Source organism: Jaculus jaculus, chromosome 3 (assembly GCF_020740685.1).
Source record: "Jaculus jaculus isolate mJacJac1 chromosome 3, mJacJac1.mat.Y.cur, whole genome shotgun sequence".
Taxonomy (NCBI): Eukaryota; Metazoa; Chordata; class Mammalia; order Rodentia; family Dipodidae; genus Jaculus; species Jaculus jaculus.
Window position 1 is genome coordinate 114,394,240 of NC_059104.1, and position 17,088 is coordinate 114,411,327.

Below are 17,088 nucleotides of genomic sequence, written 5' to 3' on the forward strand. Positions count from 1 at the left end.
AGGCCCACATGGTTCCAGTCTCTTGTACTATCTGAATGACATTGGGAAGTTATCCAACTGTCATGAGCCCTCATTTTTCCTCTGCAAGATGATTAGGGTAATATGAACCTTGAAGACATGACAATAGCCAGCCAGTGGAAGTTATCCGAAAAGTAAGCACTGTTAGTCTTTGCTTATATTTTCTTGATGCTGAGGCTAATTGTGAAAAGGCTGATGCCAATTTAAGTGAAAGTCTTGATTTTTATATGGCCCTTGCCTCTTCTTTTTTATGGCTGTATACAGATGAGAGGAAATTATGAACAAAAGTATTTTGAAAAACACAAATGTGTTCAATGTAAGTAACATCTGTTATCAGTTTATTATTGATGTCTTAAGGCAGAACTAGAATGCTTTGCCTGTAGTGAAGTTTGAAATTTATTGGGTCATTAGATATTTATATCTCCTATTATAACCATAGCAAAAATCTCCATGGTTTTGGATCCTGAACAGAAATCATTACACCTGAAGTGCATTTCTAAGTGTTATAGAGTTTCTGTGGACTCTAGTTCTCATTTTCAGGTCCCCACTACTGGATAACCCGAGGATTTCAGATGCAAGGTCCTCCTCGAACTATCTACGACTTTGGGTTCCCAAGACATGTGCAGCGCATAGATGCTGCTGTCTATCTCAAGGAGCCTCAGAAGACCCTTTTCTTTGTTGGAGATGAATACTACAGGTATGCCTTTCCTTGTCTACAATAATGGGATAATAATGTCTACAATAATGGGGAAAAAATATCTTGTTCAAGAAAGGATTCAGGAAAGTTTGCAATAGACCCATTGACTTCTTGACCAATGGTCTTCAATCTGTCCATTGGGTGATCTTTCAGATATAGAACCTTCCAAATGATGACTGAAACATACATTAAATAATCCCATTATTTTGATCTCTAGAATCAAACATCTTGATATTTTACTGAATTCATTAGCTGGGTCCCAATGGCCTGGAAAAGTAGAGGTGGCATCCCCAACCTACTAAGTACCCAATGGGAATGTCAGAGGGGGAACAGACTCTCCTGTTATGTGGACATAAAATGAATGCCAGAAATCTCTGTGCATTAGGACAAAAATGGATGTGGTCATGAATGTGGCACTTTTTGAAGGAAAGTTCTACTGAAAGAAAATAGCTTTATTGATTGGTTAAGTCCTCTTATCTAAACAAGAACATAAGGATTTTTCTTATCCAAAGGGAGATGTATATAATTTCTAAACCTGTCCTATAGGGACTGATAACAACCAAACCTGACCCAGGTGCTGAGAAATGACTGCAACTCTTTGCCAAGGTCCTGCAAAGACCACCTTTGCCTCCATATGCCCTCTTCTGGCCCCGGTTTTCCTTGACATTACCTGTTTCCCTAACTCCAAAAGACAGAGTCCAAGCAGGTGACTGTGTTGACACCTTTATGTCCAAGATAGGGTTCTAGAGAAAAAGCAGAACACCACTCAAATTTAGTCCAAATGCATTCATTTCAGAACACCCCATAATGCATGACAGAGGTTTGATAAGGGAACAGATTCAAAGTTCTCTGTAAACAGGAAGTTAGGGAGGGCAAGGGTCTCTGTTAATGATATGTCTTGCTCCCAGAGGAAATAATATTGCACTGTTACAGTAGGTCTCTGTCAGTATCTCTTAAGGAGGGTCTTTAGCAATGTAACTAAAGAGGAATCATTAAAACGTTGATCCGGGACATTAGCTCAAATGCTAATGGGCTCATTTTGGTAGTTAAGAAAGCAAACTCACCATCTGTGGTGTTAGAGGATGCAATGCAAGCAGATATCCAGCATAAGGTCTGGTACTTAAAAAGAAAAACTCAGCTGGACATAGTGGCACACATCTTTTAATCCCAGCACTCAGGTGCACGGGTAGTAGGATCCCCGTGAATTTGAGGACAGCCTGAGACTACTTAGTGGATTCCAGGTCAGCCTGGGCTACAGCGAGATTCTACCTTAATAAAAGAAAAAAAAATGAAAAACTCTTCAGTCATAGTAGAAACTCATATGATAATGAACAAATAACTAGTTTAATATCTGTGATTATTAACCAACAACTGTTTTCCCCCCAGAATTCCTCTGAGCAGCAATTAATCAAAGAACTAGTTCAAGGGGGTTTTCACATTAAAAGCTAACAGCCTCTGATATAAATGACCTTTTCTGTGACAGTGATCCTCAACCTCACGCACCACTGTGTGCTCTAGGGCTTAGACCAGCAGCCCTGACCTGCAGCTAAGTTCAGAAAAAGCTATTGCCACAGCCCTGTGGGTAAAGCCCTCAGAATTGTACACATGATGCTTTTCAGGCCCTCACATGTACAGCATCTCATTGTCATGTGAACCCTACTTTGATTAAGAGTTGTGGTCAGCTGCTAGTAACAGACATTCAAAAATAACTGTGGCTCAAATACAGAAGAGTTTTCTTTTCATACACATAAAACACCTGAAGTTCAACAAATTGAAAGCTGGTATAGTGAGTCTGTGATCACTGGGACTCTTTTTTTCTGATATTTTACTGCTTTCATTCTTAACATGTGATTTCTGTTATCATAATTACTTCATGAGTTGAGGTGGCCAGTGGAGGTTCAGCCAACACATCCCTCTTCTAAGCAGGAAGAAGGAACATTCTGAAGTGAAGAGATGCTCAGCGGTTAACGGAACTTGAATGCAAACCCTGCCTGCCTAGGTTCAATTTCCCAGTACCCACCTGAAGCCAGATGCAATCATGCATCTGGAGTTCATTTTTATTTGTAGTGGTTCATCTCTCTCACTTTCTCTCTCACTCTCTCTCTCTCTCTCTCTATCTCTCTTCCTCCTTCTTAAATATACAAAAAAGTTAAAGAGAAAAGGAAAAAAAAATTCTGTGAGGGAAGAGCAAAAGGGGACAGATGAAGTTTTATAGCTAAGAATATGTCATGCTAAAATATAGGATAAAACCACAAGTTTCAAGTCATGGACTAACAATTTTATCAATATCCATAACCCATGGGCTAGGTCTTACTTTCCTTAGTCATTTGACAGCTTCTGCTTTGATCTTCATGCTGAATTGGCCTGTGATGCAAACAAACTTAAAGTGCACACATGCTTATTATGAGCTCCTAGGATCTGGACCAGGATTCAGTGAATGAAGAACATGAGGAATGGGCAAAGAGCTTTCTCCACAGAGAAATAAGCTTGGCTTGGGGTCATGCTGGTTTAGATCCTAAGAGGTAGAACCCATGTGTCATACAGTAGTAACTTACAGAGCATTAGCACACAGAGAACCACAAAGTGAAGTCTCAAAAGGAAACTCAACCATGTTGACACCATAACATACAGCATCAAATGGCATATATGTCACCCATATGATGCATTAAATTGATGCTGTATTAAACTTAGCCAAGTCTGACTACTTCTCTGTGCATCCATTTATTTCTCCCTTCCCTTCCTCTTTCTGAAAGCCTTTGGATACAAGTCTTCCTTCTTTGCATTTTTCCCATTGTCTATGGCTACTTTCCCCCCTTCAATGCTCTTCTTCATCTACCAATAGCAAAATAGTGGCTATATCAATAGTTTTCCAGGGACAGGGGATGTAATTATCTCTGTCATTCTTTGAGATAGTTAATGGTTTCTGAATTTATGTAAGGTGATTTGCAAACCTACTGAACCCACCCCTTTTCAATCATGTTGACACCATTGCTGGAGGAAGTATGTTGTTGGGATGGGCTTAGGGGTGTTATGAACAGCTTTCTTTTGCTAGAGTTCAGCTCACTTTCCCACTGCTGCTGTCCATCTGCTGTGGCCGAGGTGATGTCCAGCCTCTGCTCATGCCACATTTTCCCTTGCCATCATGAAGCCCTACCCCCAGTTAACCAAAATTTTTTCAAGAAAAACTTTTCTCCCCTCAATTCCTTTTGGTTGGGTGCTTTATCTGACCTCTAATCTCCACGTGGGAACACATTTGTATACATTCATACATACATATGTATGTTCATTTATATATGACAATTCATACACACCCACCACATACATATGCCAGATATGTGAGTTGGAGGGTGGGTGATGTAGCTCAGAGTTACAGCACTTACCTTCCAAGTATGAGGCCCTAAGTTCAATGCCCAGCACTACAAAAATAAGACAAAACAAAAGAATGTGGGTAAAAATAAGTGAGCCCAGTGTTAATCTCAAATCCACCAGCAATGATCACACAATCCAGAGCACTTTTCTTTCTCAGTTTCATCATCTGGAAAATAGACAAAGAAACTGTACCAACTTCATAGAATAACAAGATTAAATGAGAAAAAATGTGAAATCCTTGCCAATTATATAAGGCTATTCAAATGCCCTCAACAGGTCTAACAGTCAAGAGTAGACCTATAGGTAAATGACTAACAGAAATGCCTAGAGAGGTCCACTACAAGACTGCATAACAACCAGGGAAGCAGGACAAAGGGGAAATGGCCAAGTGTAGCAATGGGTCAGGGAAAGAATTCTCAGAAAAATATGACTGCTTTCCACTTTGAGAGCTGTGTAGGAGTTTCCCAGGCAGGAGGTGGGTGAGGCAAGTGGCTTCCAGGCAGAGAGAACAGCTGAAGCCAAAGCCCTGAGTGAACGTGGGGAAAACAGCAAGCGGTTCAAGATGACAAGCACACAGGCTAAACCAGAGAGACAGCCCCAGACAATCAGGATAGAAATAGGTCATGGAGGACTGACGACCTTCTAGAAATATCTGTGTTTATTCTGTCGAGCAGAGGGAGATGTTTAAATATTTTAAACCAGGGACTAACTCAGTGTGATCTGTGATAAGCATACTCCTCCTGCAGAAATGTGGCAGGAGTAGAAACCAGCCAACGAGAGAGGCTAGGAAACCACAGAGAGCATCAGAGTGCTCAAGGAAAAAACTCTCCACTGAGCGTCCAATGCCTAGCAGTGCTATCATTTTTATCATTTTAAGAGAAAGAGATATGAAGGTATTCTTACATAAACAAAACTAGAGAGTCTGTGGCTTGTAGACTTGCTTTACAAGAAATAGTTGAGGAAGTCATTTAGACTAAAGGCAAGTGACCCTGTTTAATTCAAACACATGCTCATACACACACACACACACACACGCACACACACATACATGCACTACCCAATATCATAACGTTATTAAACACTATACAGATGTATTTCTTTCTCCTCCTAACTGATTTAAAAATCAATTTTATAAAATGATAATATACATCACTGCATTGTTGGGGTTATTATATCAGAGTATGTTTTCCAATAGCATGAAGGGGTAGTAGAAAAAGGCTGTATTTCACTATGGGAATGGCATCAAATTACACAAATTCACAGAAAATGGTAACAAATAAGGATTATATAATAAAAGTCATCAATATATACTGGTTCTTTCTTTTTCTCACTTTTTACAAAAGCATTGTTACATAAAATTATGATCATGAAAATAATTTTGAGAATTGCATTATATTTATAATATGCATAACCATAAAACCATAAGAGGGAAGGGAATGAAACACAGCATTTAGGAGAAATATCTCTATATATCAGTAGAATTAAAATAATATCAATCTGTGCTGCCATGGTGGTACATGCCTTTAATACCAGCACTCGAGAGGCAGAGGTAAGAGGTGAGTCTTAGGCCACCCTGAGATTACATAGTGAATTCCAGGTCAGGCTGTCCTACAGTGAGACCTTACCTCAAAAAAAAAAAAAAGTATAAATCTGAAGCAAAATTTGTTCATGAAGATGTATAATGAAACCAGGAGTGAGAACTCAACACTTGGGAGGTAGTAGCAGGAAGATCATGCGTTCAAGGCTAGCCTCACCTACAAGTGAGATCAAAGTCAGCCTGGGCTACAGATTCTGTCTGAAACAACAAAGATGTTTAGACAAGCCAATAGCAACCACTAAGAAAATGACTTAAGAAAATTTATTAAGAAATTAATATGTTAATTGGAAATTTTTCACTAACACAAAAGAAAACTTTAAGGAAGACTAGAGAAAACACAAAATAAAATAGTATAAACTCAACTTTACCAATAATATTAAATATAAGTAAGTTAAACAATCCAGTCATACAGCAGAGATCATCAAATTATACATAAAAGAAAATCAATTATATGCTATCTAAAGGACACATTTTAGACATAAAGATACAGAAGACTGAAAATAAAAAAGAGGAAAACTATCATGCAAATAGAAACTATAAGAAAGCTTGAATGGGCGTACAGGCACCCAACAAAACAGACTTTGAAATAAATAGATGTTACCACAGAAAAAGGAGGACATTTTATAGTGCTCAATGATCAATCTATCATGAAGACAACAAACAGCAATTATAAACATATGTAAATATAGCAAGAAAACCCTAAGATGTATGAATCAAAGTGGACAAAAATGGTGAGAGATGAGCCAGGCGTGGTGGTACACGCCTTTAATCCCAGCACTTGGGAGGCAGAGGTAGGAGGATTACATGGGCTAGAGCAAGGAAAATAAGACTTGAGCAGGACTCTAAAGCAACTAGAGCTAACACAAATCCATAGGCTGCTGCTGCCCACAGAAGCAGAGTGTGCAGTCTTCTTACGGGTCCATGGAGTATCCTTCTGGATACAAGACTATGTTGGACCACAATGCAAGTTTCAGTAATTTAAAAATAATTGAAGGCATATAAACTGTCTTCTATAATAACCACATGGGACTAACGCTAGAAAGTAATAGTACAAGGAAACTAAATTTTTACAGAGATGTACATATTGAACGAAACACTACTGACTAATAAGAAGAACTAATCAAGCAGAGCTGGAATATAGCTTGGTAGTGCAGTTAGTGTCTGTCTAGCATATATTAGCCCTGGGCTCAGGAGAATAAATAAATAAAAATATTTTAAATATTTTAAAATATATATATATATATTATTTATTTATTTACTTATTTAACAGAGGGAAAGAGGCACAGAGAGAGAGAGGGAGAGAACAAGCACACCAGGGCCTCCAGCCACTGCAAACAAACTCCAGATTCAGCGCCACCCTGTACATCTTACTTACGTATGACTTGGAGAATTGAACCGGAATCCTTTTGCTTTTCAGGCAAATGCCTTAACTGCTAAGTCATCTCTCCAGCCCAGTAAAAATATTTTTAAAGCTTATTTTGGGCTAGAGAAATGGCTCAGCAGTTGAAAGGATTTGCTTGCAAAGCGTTATGGCTTAGGTTCGATTCCCCAGTACCCACAAAAAGGCAGATACACAAAATGGTGCATGCAAGGCCTCTGGAATTCCTTTGCAATGGCAGGAAGCCACTTTCCCTCTCTCTCTCTCTCTCTCTCTCTCTCTCTCTCTCTCTCTCTCTCTCTCTCTCTCTGTCAATCTATCTCTCTTTCGTATATACACATATACATACATATACAGACATAAAGTATTTTTAAAGTTTATATATATATACATATATATGAAAAAGATTATTTACAAGCATAACATTAAAACAGATGCTGTCCAATCATGAACTGATAAGTTTCTAATACAATCCCCTCACCAGAAAACAAACAAGCAAAAATATGATAAAATAAGTGACAACGCAAATCTGGGGAGATAGTAAGAATCCCTCCATTTAGAAGACTTATAAAGCAACTAGGAAAACATCAATTACCCAACAGAAAATAATATTTAAAAGCATTTAACAGAAAATATGCAGATAATTTTAAAAATAAGAAAACATGTAGTATAAATGTGCAAATCACAACTAGTATAAAAATGTAAGTGAAAATTGTGATAACATTTGCCCCTTAACAAACTGGCAAAAACCAAACTGTAAGTAATGTCTTTTGTTTGTTTGTTTGTTTTCAAAGTATGTTTTCAATATAGTCCAGGCTGACCTGGAATTCACTCTGTAGTTACAGGCTGGCCTTGAACTCACAGTGATTCTCCTACATCTGCCTCTTGAGTCCTAGGATTGAAGGCATGAACCATCACCCCTAGCTAAACAAAGGCTTTAGCAAGTGGGCATTCTAAAATATTGTAGAAAAAACTGTAAATTAATAAAACTACAATAAATTGGCCCTTTTGCAAATGCACAGCACACACATACAACAAATCCACCTCAGGAATACATCTTTAATACATATTTGCATTACACATGCTAAGTAATACATGCAAAGATATTCATGTTATTTTTATTTCAAAGAATAACAAAAGTTTTATAGTTCAGTGAGGGACAGATTGAATTAGCTGTAATCTTGGCAAACAAAATAACCAAGCAAAATCCAGCAGTACATATAAACAGACTTATAAACAAAGACCAAGTGGAATTGTCATTGGGAACACAAAGCTGCTTTTTGTTTTTGTTTTTGTTTTTTGTTGGTTTTTTTTTTTCTTTAAGGTAGGGTTGCACTCTGGCTCAGGCTGGCCTGGAACTAACTATATAGTCTCAAGGTGACCTCAAATTCATGGTGGTCCTCCTACCTCTGCCTCTGCCTCCCACGTGCTAGGATTAAAGGCGTGCGCCACCACGCCCATCTACAAAGTTGTTTTAACATACAAAAATAAATAATATGTTTTACATCAATAGAATAAGAAATAAAAACCATATGATCATTTCAGAAAAAAACAGTATTTGGCAAAACTCCACACCACATTGTAATAAAAAGAAACATACCAATAACCTAGGAATAGAAGGAAATTTTCTCAAGTTGATAGAGAATGTATGAAAAATCCACAGCTGACATCATGTTTCATGGTGAATGACTAATCATTTTTCCCCTAAGATCAGGAACAAAGAAAAAATTTCCACTCTTCCTGCTCCTGTTTAATGTTTACGGGAGTCTCTAACCAGGGTAATTCAACAAGAATAAATGAGGTAAAAGTCATCCAGATGAGCCAGTAAGTCAAACTACTTCTATTTGTATATGATGTAATCTTCTTTAAAATAATTTTTTTGATATTTTATTTTTATTTATGAGAGGGAGACAGAGAGACAGAGAGAGAGAGAACATAGGCACACCAGGGCCTTTAACCACTGCAAATGAACTCCACACACATGTACCACCATGTACATCTAGATCATATGGATTCTGAGCAATCCAACCTGGGTCCTTAGGTTTCACAGACAAGCACCTTAATTGCTAAGCCATCTCTCCAATCCTGATGCAATCTTTTAGTACAAAAACATTAGGTATATTCTAAAAAAGAAACTACTAGAACTAGTGAGTATGTCCAATTTGGTATTAAAATAAAATTGAAAAACCATTTCCTAATAGCATCAAAAAACCAAGATACTTAAAAATAAATGTAACAAAAAAAAAATGAAAACACCTAGCCTAAAACTGAAATATTCCTGGTGTAAACTTAAAAGAGCTAAATAGAAAGATATTTCATAGTCATGGATTAAGAGCCTTAATATTTTTAAGATAGCAATATTCCCTATTAAACATTCCCCTTAAACTACAAATTGAATAACACCTATCAGAATGCCAATAATTTCTTTGCAAAAATTAACAAGATGATTTTAAAATTCTTATGTAAATTAATAAGACCTAGAATAACCAAAACATCTGGAGGAAGAAAAGCGAATTTGGAGAAATCATACTTCCTAATTTTAAATTGTACTACAAAGAAACAGAAAACAAAAAAGGTGAGAACCAGTATGAGGATAGACATATATATAAACATATATATTAGAAATACATGTGTATGAATGGAACAAAATTTAGAGTCTAGAAATAAATTCATACATCTAGGGTAAGTTGATTTTTTACAATGTGCTAAGTCCATACAGTGGAGACAGAACATCCTTTTCAACAAATTGTTTGGGGACAATGGAGAGTTACACACACACACAAAGCATAGACCTGGCCTTCCTTCACATCATACACAATTACCACTGGTCAACCACCTTATGTGTAGTGCTAAAAGACTACAACTCTTAGAGAAAATTCAGAGACAAATCTCTATTACTTTGGATTTGATACTGGGAGTTTAGATATGGCCCCTCCAAAAAAAAAAAAAAAAAAAAAAAGAAGGGAATCACACAAATTGGACTTCACCAAATTATAAGACTTTTTCTGTTCTTATTGACAACTTCCATAATTGTAGACAATAAACCATGATAATTCCCTCCTCTCCCCCACTCTCCCCTTCACAAATCCACTCTCCATCATATCCCCTCCCCTTCTCAATTAGTCTCTCTTTTATTTTGATGTCATCATTTTTCCCACTATTATTAGGGTCTTGTGTAGATAGTACCAGGCATTGTGAGGTCATGGATACCCAGGCCATTTTATGTCTGGAAGAGTGCATTATATGCAGTCCTACCCTTCCTTTGGCTCTTACATTCTTTCTACCACCTCTTCCACAATGTACCCTCAGCCTTTGAGGGTGTGATAGAGATGTTCAGTGCTGAATACTCCTCTGTCACTTCTTCTCAGCACTATGGTGCCTTTTGAGTCAACCCAGAGTTCACTGCCATCTGAAAAAATATGCTTCTCTAACCAAAAGTGAGAGTACCATTAATATATGGGTACAAATGTTAAAAAAGTACTTACTTGGCAGTTTGGTGGACATAATATATGCATTTAGCCAAACACCAGCAGGCGTTACATTCCTAGGTCTCATGACCTCCCCATCATAGGCTTTTGACTAGGTTTTCAGTACCAGGCAGTTGGTTTCCCCCATAACAGACCTGCAATTACTGCACCCATTAGCTCATTTGGCCTGGCTAGACAAATTTAAGGATTAATAAATAGCAAAACCCTATTGCTAAAGACTCACATACTTGGGCTGCAAAGTCACTGAGAAATCAAGCTGGAGCTGAGCTGAAAATCTGGAAAAAGCTGCACCGCATTCAGCTCTATGGGAGAAAAGAATCATCAATGGAGATTTAAAAATATAAGACTTTTATTCTTCAAAGAACACTAGCAAGAAAGTAATAAGATATATGGAGGGGGAAGAGGTACTTGTAAAACATACATCTGGCAAAGGACTTGTATCTAGAACATGCCAAGGACTTGTAGGTAACTAATAAAAAGACAGAACCCAGTTAAAATATGATCAAAGGACCATCTATGCATTTCTCAAAAGAATGCATGCAAATGGCAAGAAGTAAGATGTTTAGCACCAATGTATAAGACTCACTATAAGAAAAAAACAAAAGAAAGAAAAATTAAGCATTAAAGATTAAATTCATTGTTGACTTTGGAGCCCAGATCAAATCACAAAGTTGACTCAACCTCATATTATGAAGCCAGGGGTAATCGTTATTGGAATCAGAATAAATCACAAAGTCTTATGGCTGGGATCTATCCTAGATATCACATAACTAGGTTTGTGTGTGTGTGTGTGTGTGTGTGTGTGTGTGTGTGAGAGAGAGAGAGAGAGAGAGAGAGAGAGAGAGAGAGAGAGAGAGAGAGAATTGTCCCTTACTCTCCTAGCCACTATTTTCCAAATGGGCAAACTAGAGCTCAGAGCATATTCTGCTGATCACAGAGCCAGCAAATAAGAGTCAAAAAGCCAAACTCAAAGCCACCTGACCATATGCCTGATGCTGTTTGCTCTGTTATAGAAACTCCCAAATACCTGTCCACAAAAGGCTAGACTATCACCAAGTTTTCACCAGCTCACAACAAAGTAAGATGAGCACATTGATAAGTAGGGAAGTATACTCTATATTAGTATAAAGATACATTATTGGCAAGAACTGTCTTTTATTCTATCATCATATCCTTTCTGCCTTTTTCAGAGATAAAAGTTCGGACTTTTTCTTTGTGAAATAATGAAGATAAGTAGTAATGTTTTGTTTTGTTTTTATAACTAGGATTCTTACTTGGCAAACTGAAAATTAAACAGCCTTATGCTATTGGCATAAGCCCCTGATTCTATAATGGCTACATTAAAGGTCTCAAAGAAATATTAATGAAATAGCTTCCATCCCCAAAACTCCAAAAGCAGCTCAATCTCTAATCATTTCAGCATGAATACTTCTGTCCCAGACTGACTCCTGCTCAGATCTCAGGGAAAAATTTTCCCCCTATTTGTGTGGTCAGAACCAGAGGAGACACATCTCAGGAGACTGCTGGTATGATCTACTGCCAAGGGAAACTACCTGGTAGACCAGGGAAAATGAGTTGACCTTTTGGTGAGGAGTGTTAATGTTCATGGGAAGTTCCCCACTTGGAGCTCTGTGCTAATTAAAAAAAAAAAAAAAAAAGTACTTTCCTATCCTTTAAATGAAATTCACTGAAGAGGGGCAGGTCATGGTAGCCTGACACTGAGTTCATAGTGTGCTCTGACTCACACAAGTCACAGCCTTTTTACAAAGTGTCACCTAGATCACAAAGAGACTCAGTAACTCTCTTCTGAGATACTGTAAATGATGGGTGGTGATTCAGAGCAAGAACTCAATCCATTTGGTCAGTTAGATAATCTTTCCAGGAAGCTGAAGCAATGGAATTCCTTTAAACTGCTCTAAGACACAAGGGATTGGTTATTACAGATGTTCTTAGTTCTGATTCCATGCTTTCATTGTTCATTCATGCATTGAAGAAAGATACAGAGAGATAGCTAAAATGAAAAAGTATTAAATCAGACCTGGATAAATATGTCTGACCTGTAATGTCATCTATAATCAATAAAATATTCTTATTTGTGAATTTTTTTTCAGCTTTGATGAACGGAAAAGGAAAATGGAAAAAGACTATCCAAAAACCACTGAAGAAGAGTTCTCTGGAGTGAGTGGTCAAATTGACGCTGCTGTGGAATTAAATGGTGAGTGCCTCTGCAGGAAACAGCATTTGGGGAGAGTAGACCAAGAATCTAAGCTCCATTTTTTAAAATTGTTATGTATTTATTTGAGAGGGACAGATATAGAAAGAGGTAGATAGAGAGCAAGAGAGAATGGACATGCCAGGGTCTCCAACCACTGCAAAAATACTGCAGACACATGTGCCACAATGTGCCTCTGGCTTTCGTGGGTCCTGGGGAAATGAACAAGGGTCCTTAAGCTTTGCAGGCAAGGGTCATAACCAATAAGCCGTCACTCCAGCCCCCAGTTTTTTGAGAATTATTTTTTCCTGAGTGCTATGTGCACATATATATACATATACACACATGTTTTATATGTGTGGACCAGAAGTCAATGTCTGGAGAAGAAATCTTCCTCTATCACTCTCCACCTCATTCTTTTTTTAATATTTTATTTTTATTTATTTGAGAGAGAGATACAGAAACAGGCAAGTAGAGAGAGAGAGAGAGAGAGAGAGAGAGACAGAATGGGTGTGCCAGGGCCTCCAACTACTGAGAATGAACTCCAGACGTGTGCACCCCTTTGTGCATCTTGCTAACATGAGTCCTGGGCCATCAGACTTGATTAGAAAGTCCCTTTAACCATGGAGCCATCTCTCCAGACCTTCATTTTTAAAATGTACATAGTCTCAACCTTCCCAGTACCTTCTACTCTTCCATTATCCAACTAACACCTGAAATTTAACACATAGCTAGGAAAGCCTAATGAACTAAGATCATAAGTAAATTTAGCTACATTCTTTGAGTCAGTATGTTCTTGAGCAGGAAGCTCAGAGCTAAACACTGTGCAGAGCGCAGAAGCTGTTCCACATTTGACCCCTGCTCTCCCAGAATGCTGAGCATCTTTAGGACAGGTCTCCCCATCTGACATAGATGAAATTGCTGGAAGACAAGATAGTCTATGACATTGTATGGAATGGTGTTATGGGCTTCATGATCATTCTAAGAGGTGATCAGAGAAAGCAAAAGTTAGACTTGGCTGTTGGAAACTTCTTATTTTTATAGGGCATGGTGGCTCACACCTTTATTATTTTTTATTTTATTTATTTGACAGAGAGAGAGGGGGGCAGATAGAGAGGTAGAATGGGCACACCAGGGCCTTCAGCCATTGCAAACGAACTCCAGATGCATGTGCCACCTTGTGCATATGGCTTACGTAGGCCCTGGAAAATTGAACCTGGGTCTTTAGTTTTGCAAGCAAGTGCCTTAACCACTAAGCCATTCCCCAGCCTGAAGAATTTCTTTTAATTTTTGTAAAAATTATTTTTATTTGCAAGCAGAGAGAGGGGGTAGAGAGAGAGAGAAAGAGAATGGGTGCACCAAGTCCTCTATCCACTTCAAATGAACTTGAGATGCACATAGCACTTTGTGCATCTGGTTTTACGTGGGTACTGGGGAATCAAACCCAGTTTGTTAGCTTTTGCAGGCAAGCACCTTAATCACTGAGCTAATTCTCCAGCCCCCAGTTTAGATTTCACAGTGAGACATTAGCTGGATTTGAAGATTGGCTGGAGGTATGACAAGAGCAAGAAAGGAGGAGAGGGACTCTGCAAAGAATAAATCCAAGCAGAAACCCAAAGTGTATCTGAGGATGGCTTTTTGGATGGCTTCAAAGTGAAGTCCTAACCCTAGCTGGAACACAGAAGGACGAGAAATGACTGAGAAGTTAGACATGTCAGATTCTAGGGTAGGCTGGAGCATGTAGAAGACAAGCTGAATGCCATCTGATGAATTCCCAGTTTCCCACTGGTGCCACACAAGAAAGCTGCAATTATAAATTCTCCTAGTTACAGATCTGGAACTCACTTCCAATAACCACCATCTCAACTTTGTTTCTTTTAGGCTACATTTACTTCTTTTCAGGACCAAAAACATTCAAATATGATACAGAGAAGGAAGATGTTGTCAGTGTGGTAAAATCCAGTTCCTGGGTTGGTTGCTAAATTGAAAGGTTTAGTTTCTCCTGAGGAATAAACATGACTGCAAGTGGTTGGTAATGATGTTAAGGACTAAAGCACAATGTGGGGGAGGGATTCTTCCCAGGGCGTTCAATTCCTAATTATGTATGAAAATTTTAATTTAAATGAAAAATTAAGTCAACTTTATACAAAATCAGAATCAATATAATGTACTCTTTAGTTAGACATTCATCATTTTTTCTTACCTAATAGATGGAAACATATTAATCAGTGTGGTTTTCCATTTCCAATAATAGAACTGTGCATTCCCTGACACATACACGTGCATGCACACATACACTCACACACACACACACACACACGTCACAATTATTTCATTAGGAAATAATATCATCATATGAACTATAATTATTCTTTACAACCAATGGCCACCATTTCTTTTTATGAAGATAAGTACACCCATTTTTGCTTTCAACGAACAAAATACAGCACAAGGTTTATCCCCTGACTTTGCTTGACTCCACCTACTCACTGGTCTCTGAAGTGGGTTAGTAGACAAACATTCAAATGAGTTTTAATTGTAGGCAACAGATGGACACTCTACAAGAAAACTTTTTAACAAAAGCCAATAAAAATGTTATATTAGAACAGTTCTTCATTTCTTTTCTGTTAATATTTACTAGCCTTTATCATGCTTCATTTGGCAACAAATTCTATGTATCTATGGAAAATACAAACCAAAGATAAGATCGAAAGCACACAGACCGAGAAGACAATAACAGTAGGTAATTCTATTTCCTGTTTCCTGATAATAACTTCAATGAAAGTTTCTTTGTCCCATCTTAGTTTTGTCTGATAGTTTTCTTTTGGGAGAAGTTCATATTTTAGTTTTAGGTGTTTTTTAATTCAAGATAATTTTTTCTCTCTACCTGGTTATCAACATGGATAAAATTATACCTGTCTGACATTGTTATAATTTTTTAATCTTATTTTCTAGACTCTAAAACAATTTCAAGACACACTAGAGTTTCTTAAATTGATTGGTATATGTACCTCATAGATTGCTTGGGACATATACAGTCTTTAATGGATACAAACTATTGTTATCATCATAGGTTAAGTTTGTTTCATATGTTCACTAAAAAGACTTAATATTAAGAAGAAATGAGGTGGTTACTCCAAACTTTTGCTTTGGTTTCTATTTCTGAAGTGGCTATTCATACCATACTACATGTTGAACATTTGTTGTTGACAACATCTGTTACCTTTCTTTGTCAAGGTGCTTCTAGTGAGAAGCCAAATCACCTGAGGAAAAATTCATCAGCTGAAAACTTCTTACTATCAATAAGCAAAGAACAAATTAGCCTGGCATGTTATCAGAATGTCACATATTAACATAGCAATTCCACTACCAGTACGTGTAACCTGTGAAAAATTAAAGATGCCAATAGAAAAACTTGCACACAGATATTCATAGCAGCACTAATCCTAACAGTCAAAAAGTAGAAACATTTCCACAAGGTGATACATGCATAATTAAAATGGAGATTCTGGCAGTGGATTATTAGTCAACATTAAAAAAAATTAAGTATGAAGACATGCTATAAATGGATGAGGCTTGACACTATCATGATAAGTAAAAAGAAACCATACACAAAGGTTACATGCATGTATCATTTGCTTGTATGAAATGTTGATCATAGGAAAATCCATAGAGGCTGATAAGAGACTAATGTTTGTCAGAAGTTGTGGGAAGTGTTATTGGAGAGCAACAGATAATGAGTATCAGGGTTTTTTGTGGGGGATGGGAATGTTCTAAACTTGATAACAGTGATGGTTGAACAACTCAATGAATATTTAAATTTCAAGGAATTATACACTGTAAATGGGTAAATTGTACATCTTATAAATTTGATCTCAGAGCTGTTGCATTTTAAAGCAATATAAGCAAGAAGGCCAATGTGGTTTGCTGATCCATAAAGTTCCTAAATCTTGGTGGCTGTGACAGGAACCTCACAGCAATGAAGACATCTGGTACCAATCAGCCATGTGTCCTTCTTACGTCCAGCACTGCCCAGGAGTGAACACGGTGAAGATACTCCCTGCTGTGCAGATGGATGTCCCAGAAAGCAATGTAGCATGTGCTTTGGAGACAGACTGGCTGCATAATGTTCTTAGCTGACATTGTTCAAGTTCTCTAATATCTTCCTTAGTCTCTCCCTTTTTAAGACTGAAACAAGAATAATTCTTTACTTCCTGGGGACATGCAGAAGCTTAAGTGTATGCCTCAAAGAATGCAAAGTTTTTAAGGTAATTCTAGGTACTCCATAGGTATTCTCCAATTTTGTCCTCAAACAGGTCTTTTTGTTGT

General features: G+C 37.6%; 1 protein-coding gene across 1 annotated transcript in view; it reads left to right on the forward strand.

The window, feature by feature from the left end:
- Window positions 1-14,741, forward strand: part of Mmp20 (matrix metallopeptidase 20) — a 47,692-nt gene extending 32,951 nt beyond the window's left edge. The window contains exons 8-10 of the mRNA XM_004661906.2: window positions 559-715; window positions 12,659-12,762; window positions 14,641-14,741. Of these exons, the coding sequence (XP_004661963.1) occupies window positions 559-715; window positions 12,659-12,762; window positions 14,641-14,741 (362 nt within the window). The remainder of the gene's footprint in view (window positions 1-558; window positions 716-12,658; window positions 12,763-14,640) is intronic.
- The last annotated feature ends 2,347 nt before the right edge of the window (window positions 14,742-17,088 follow it).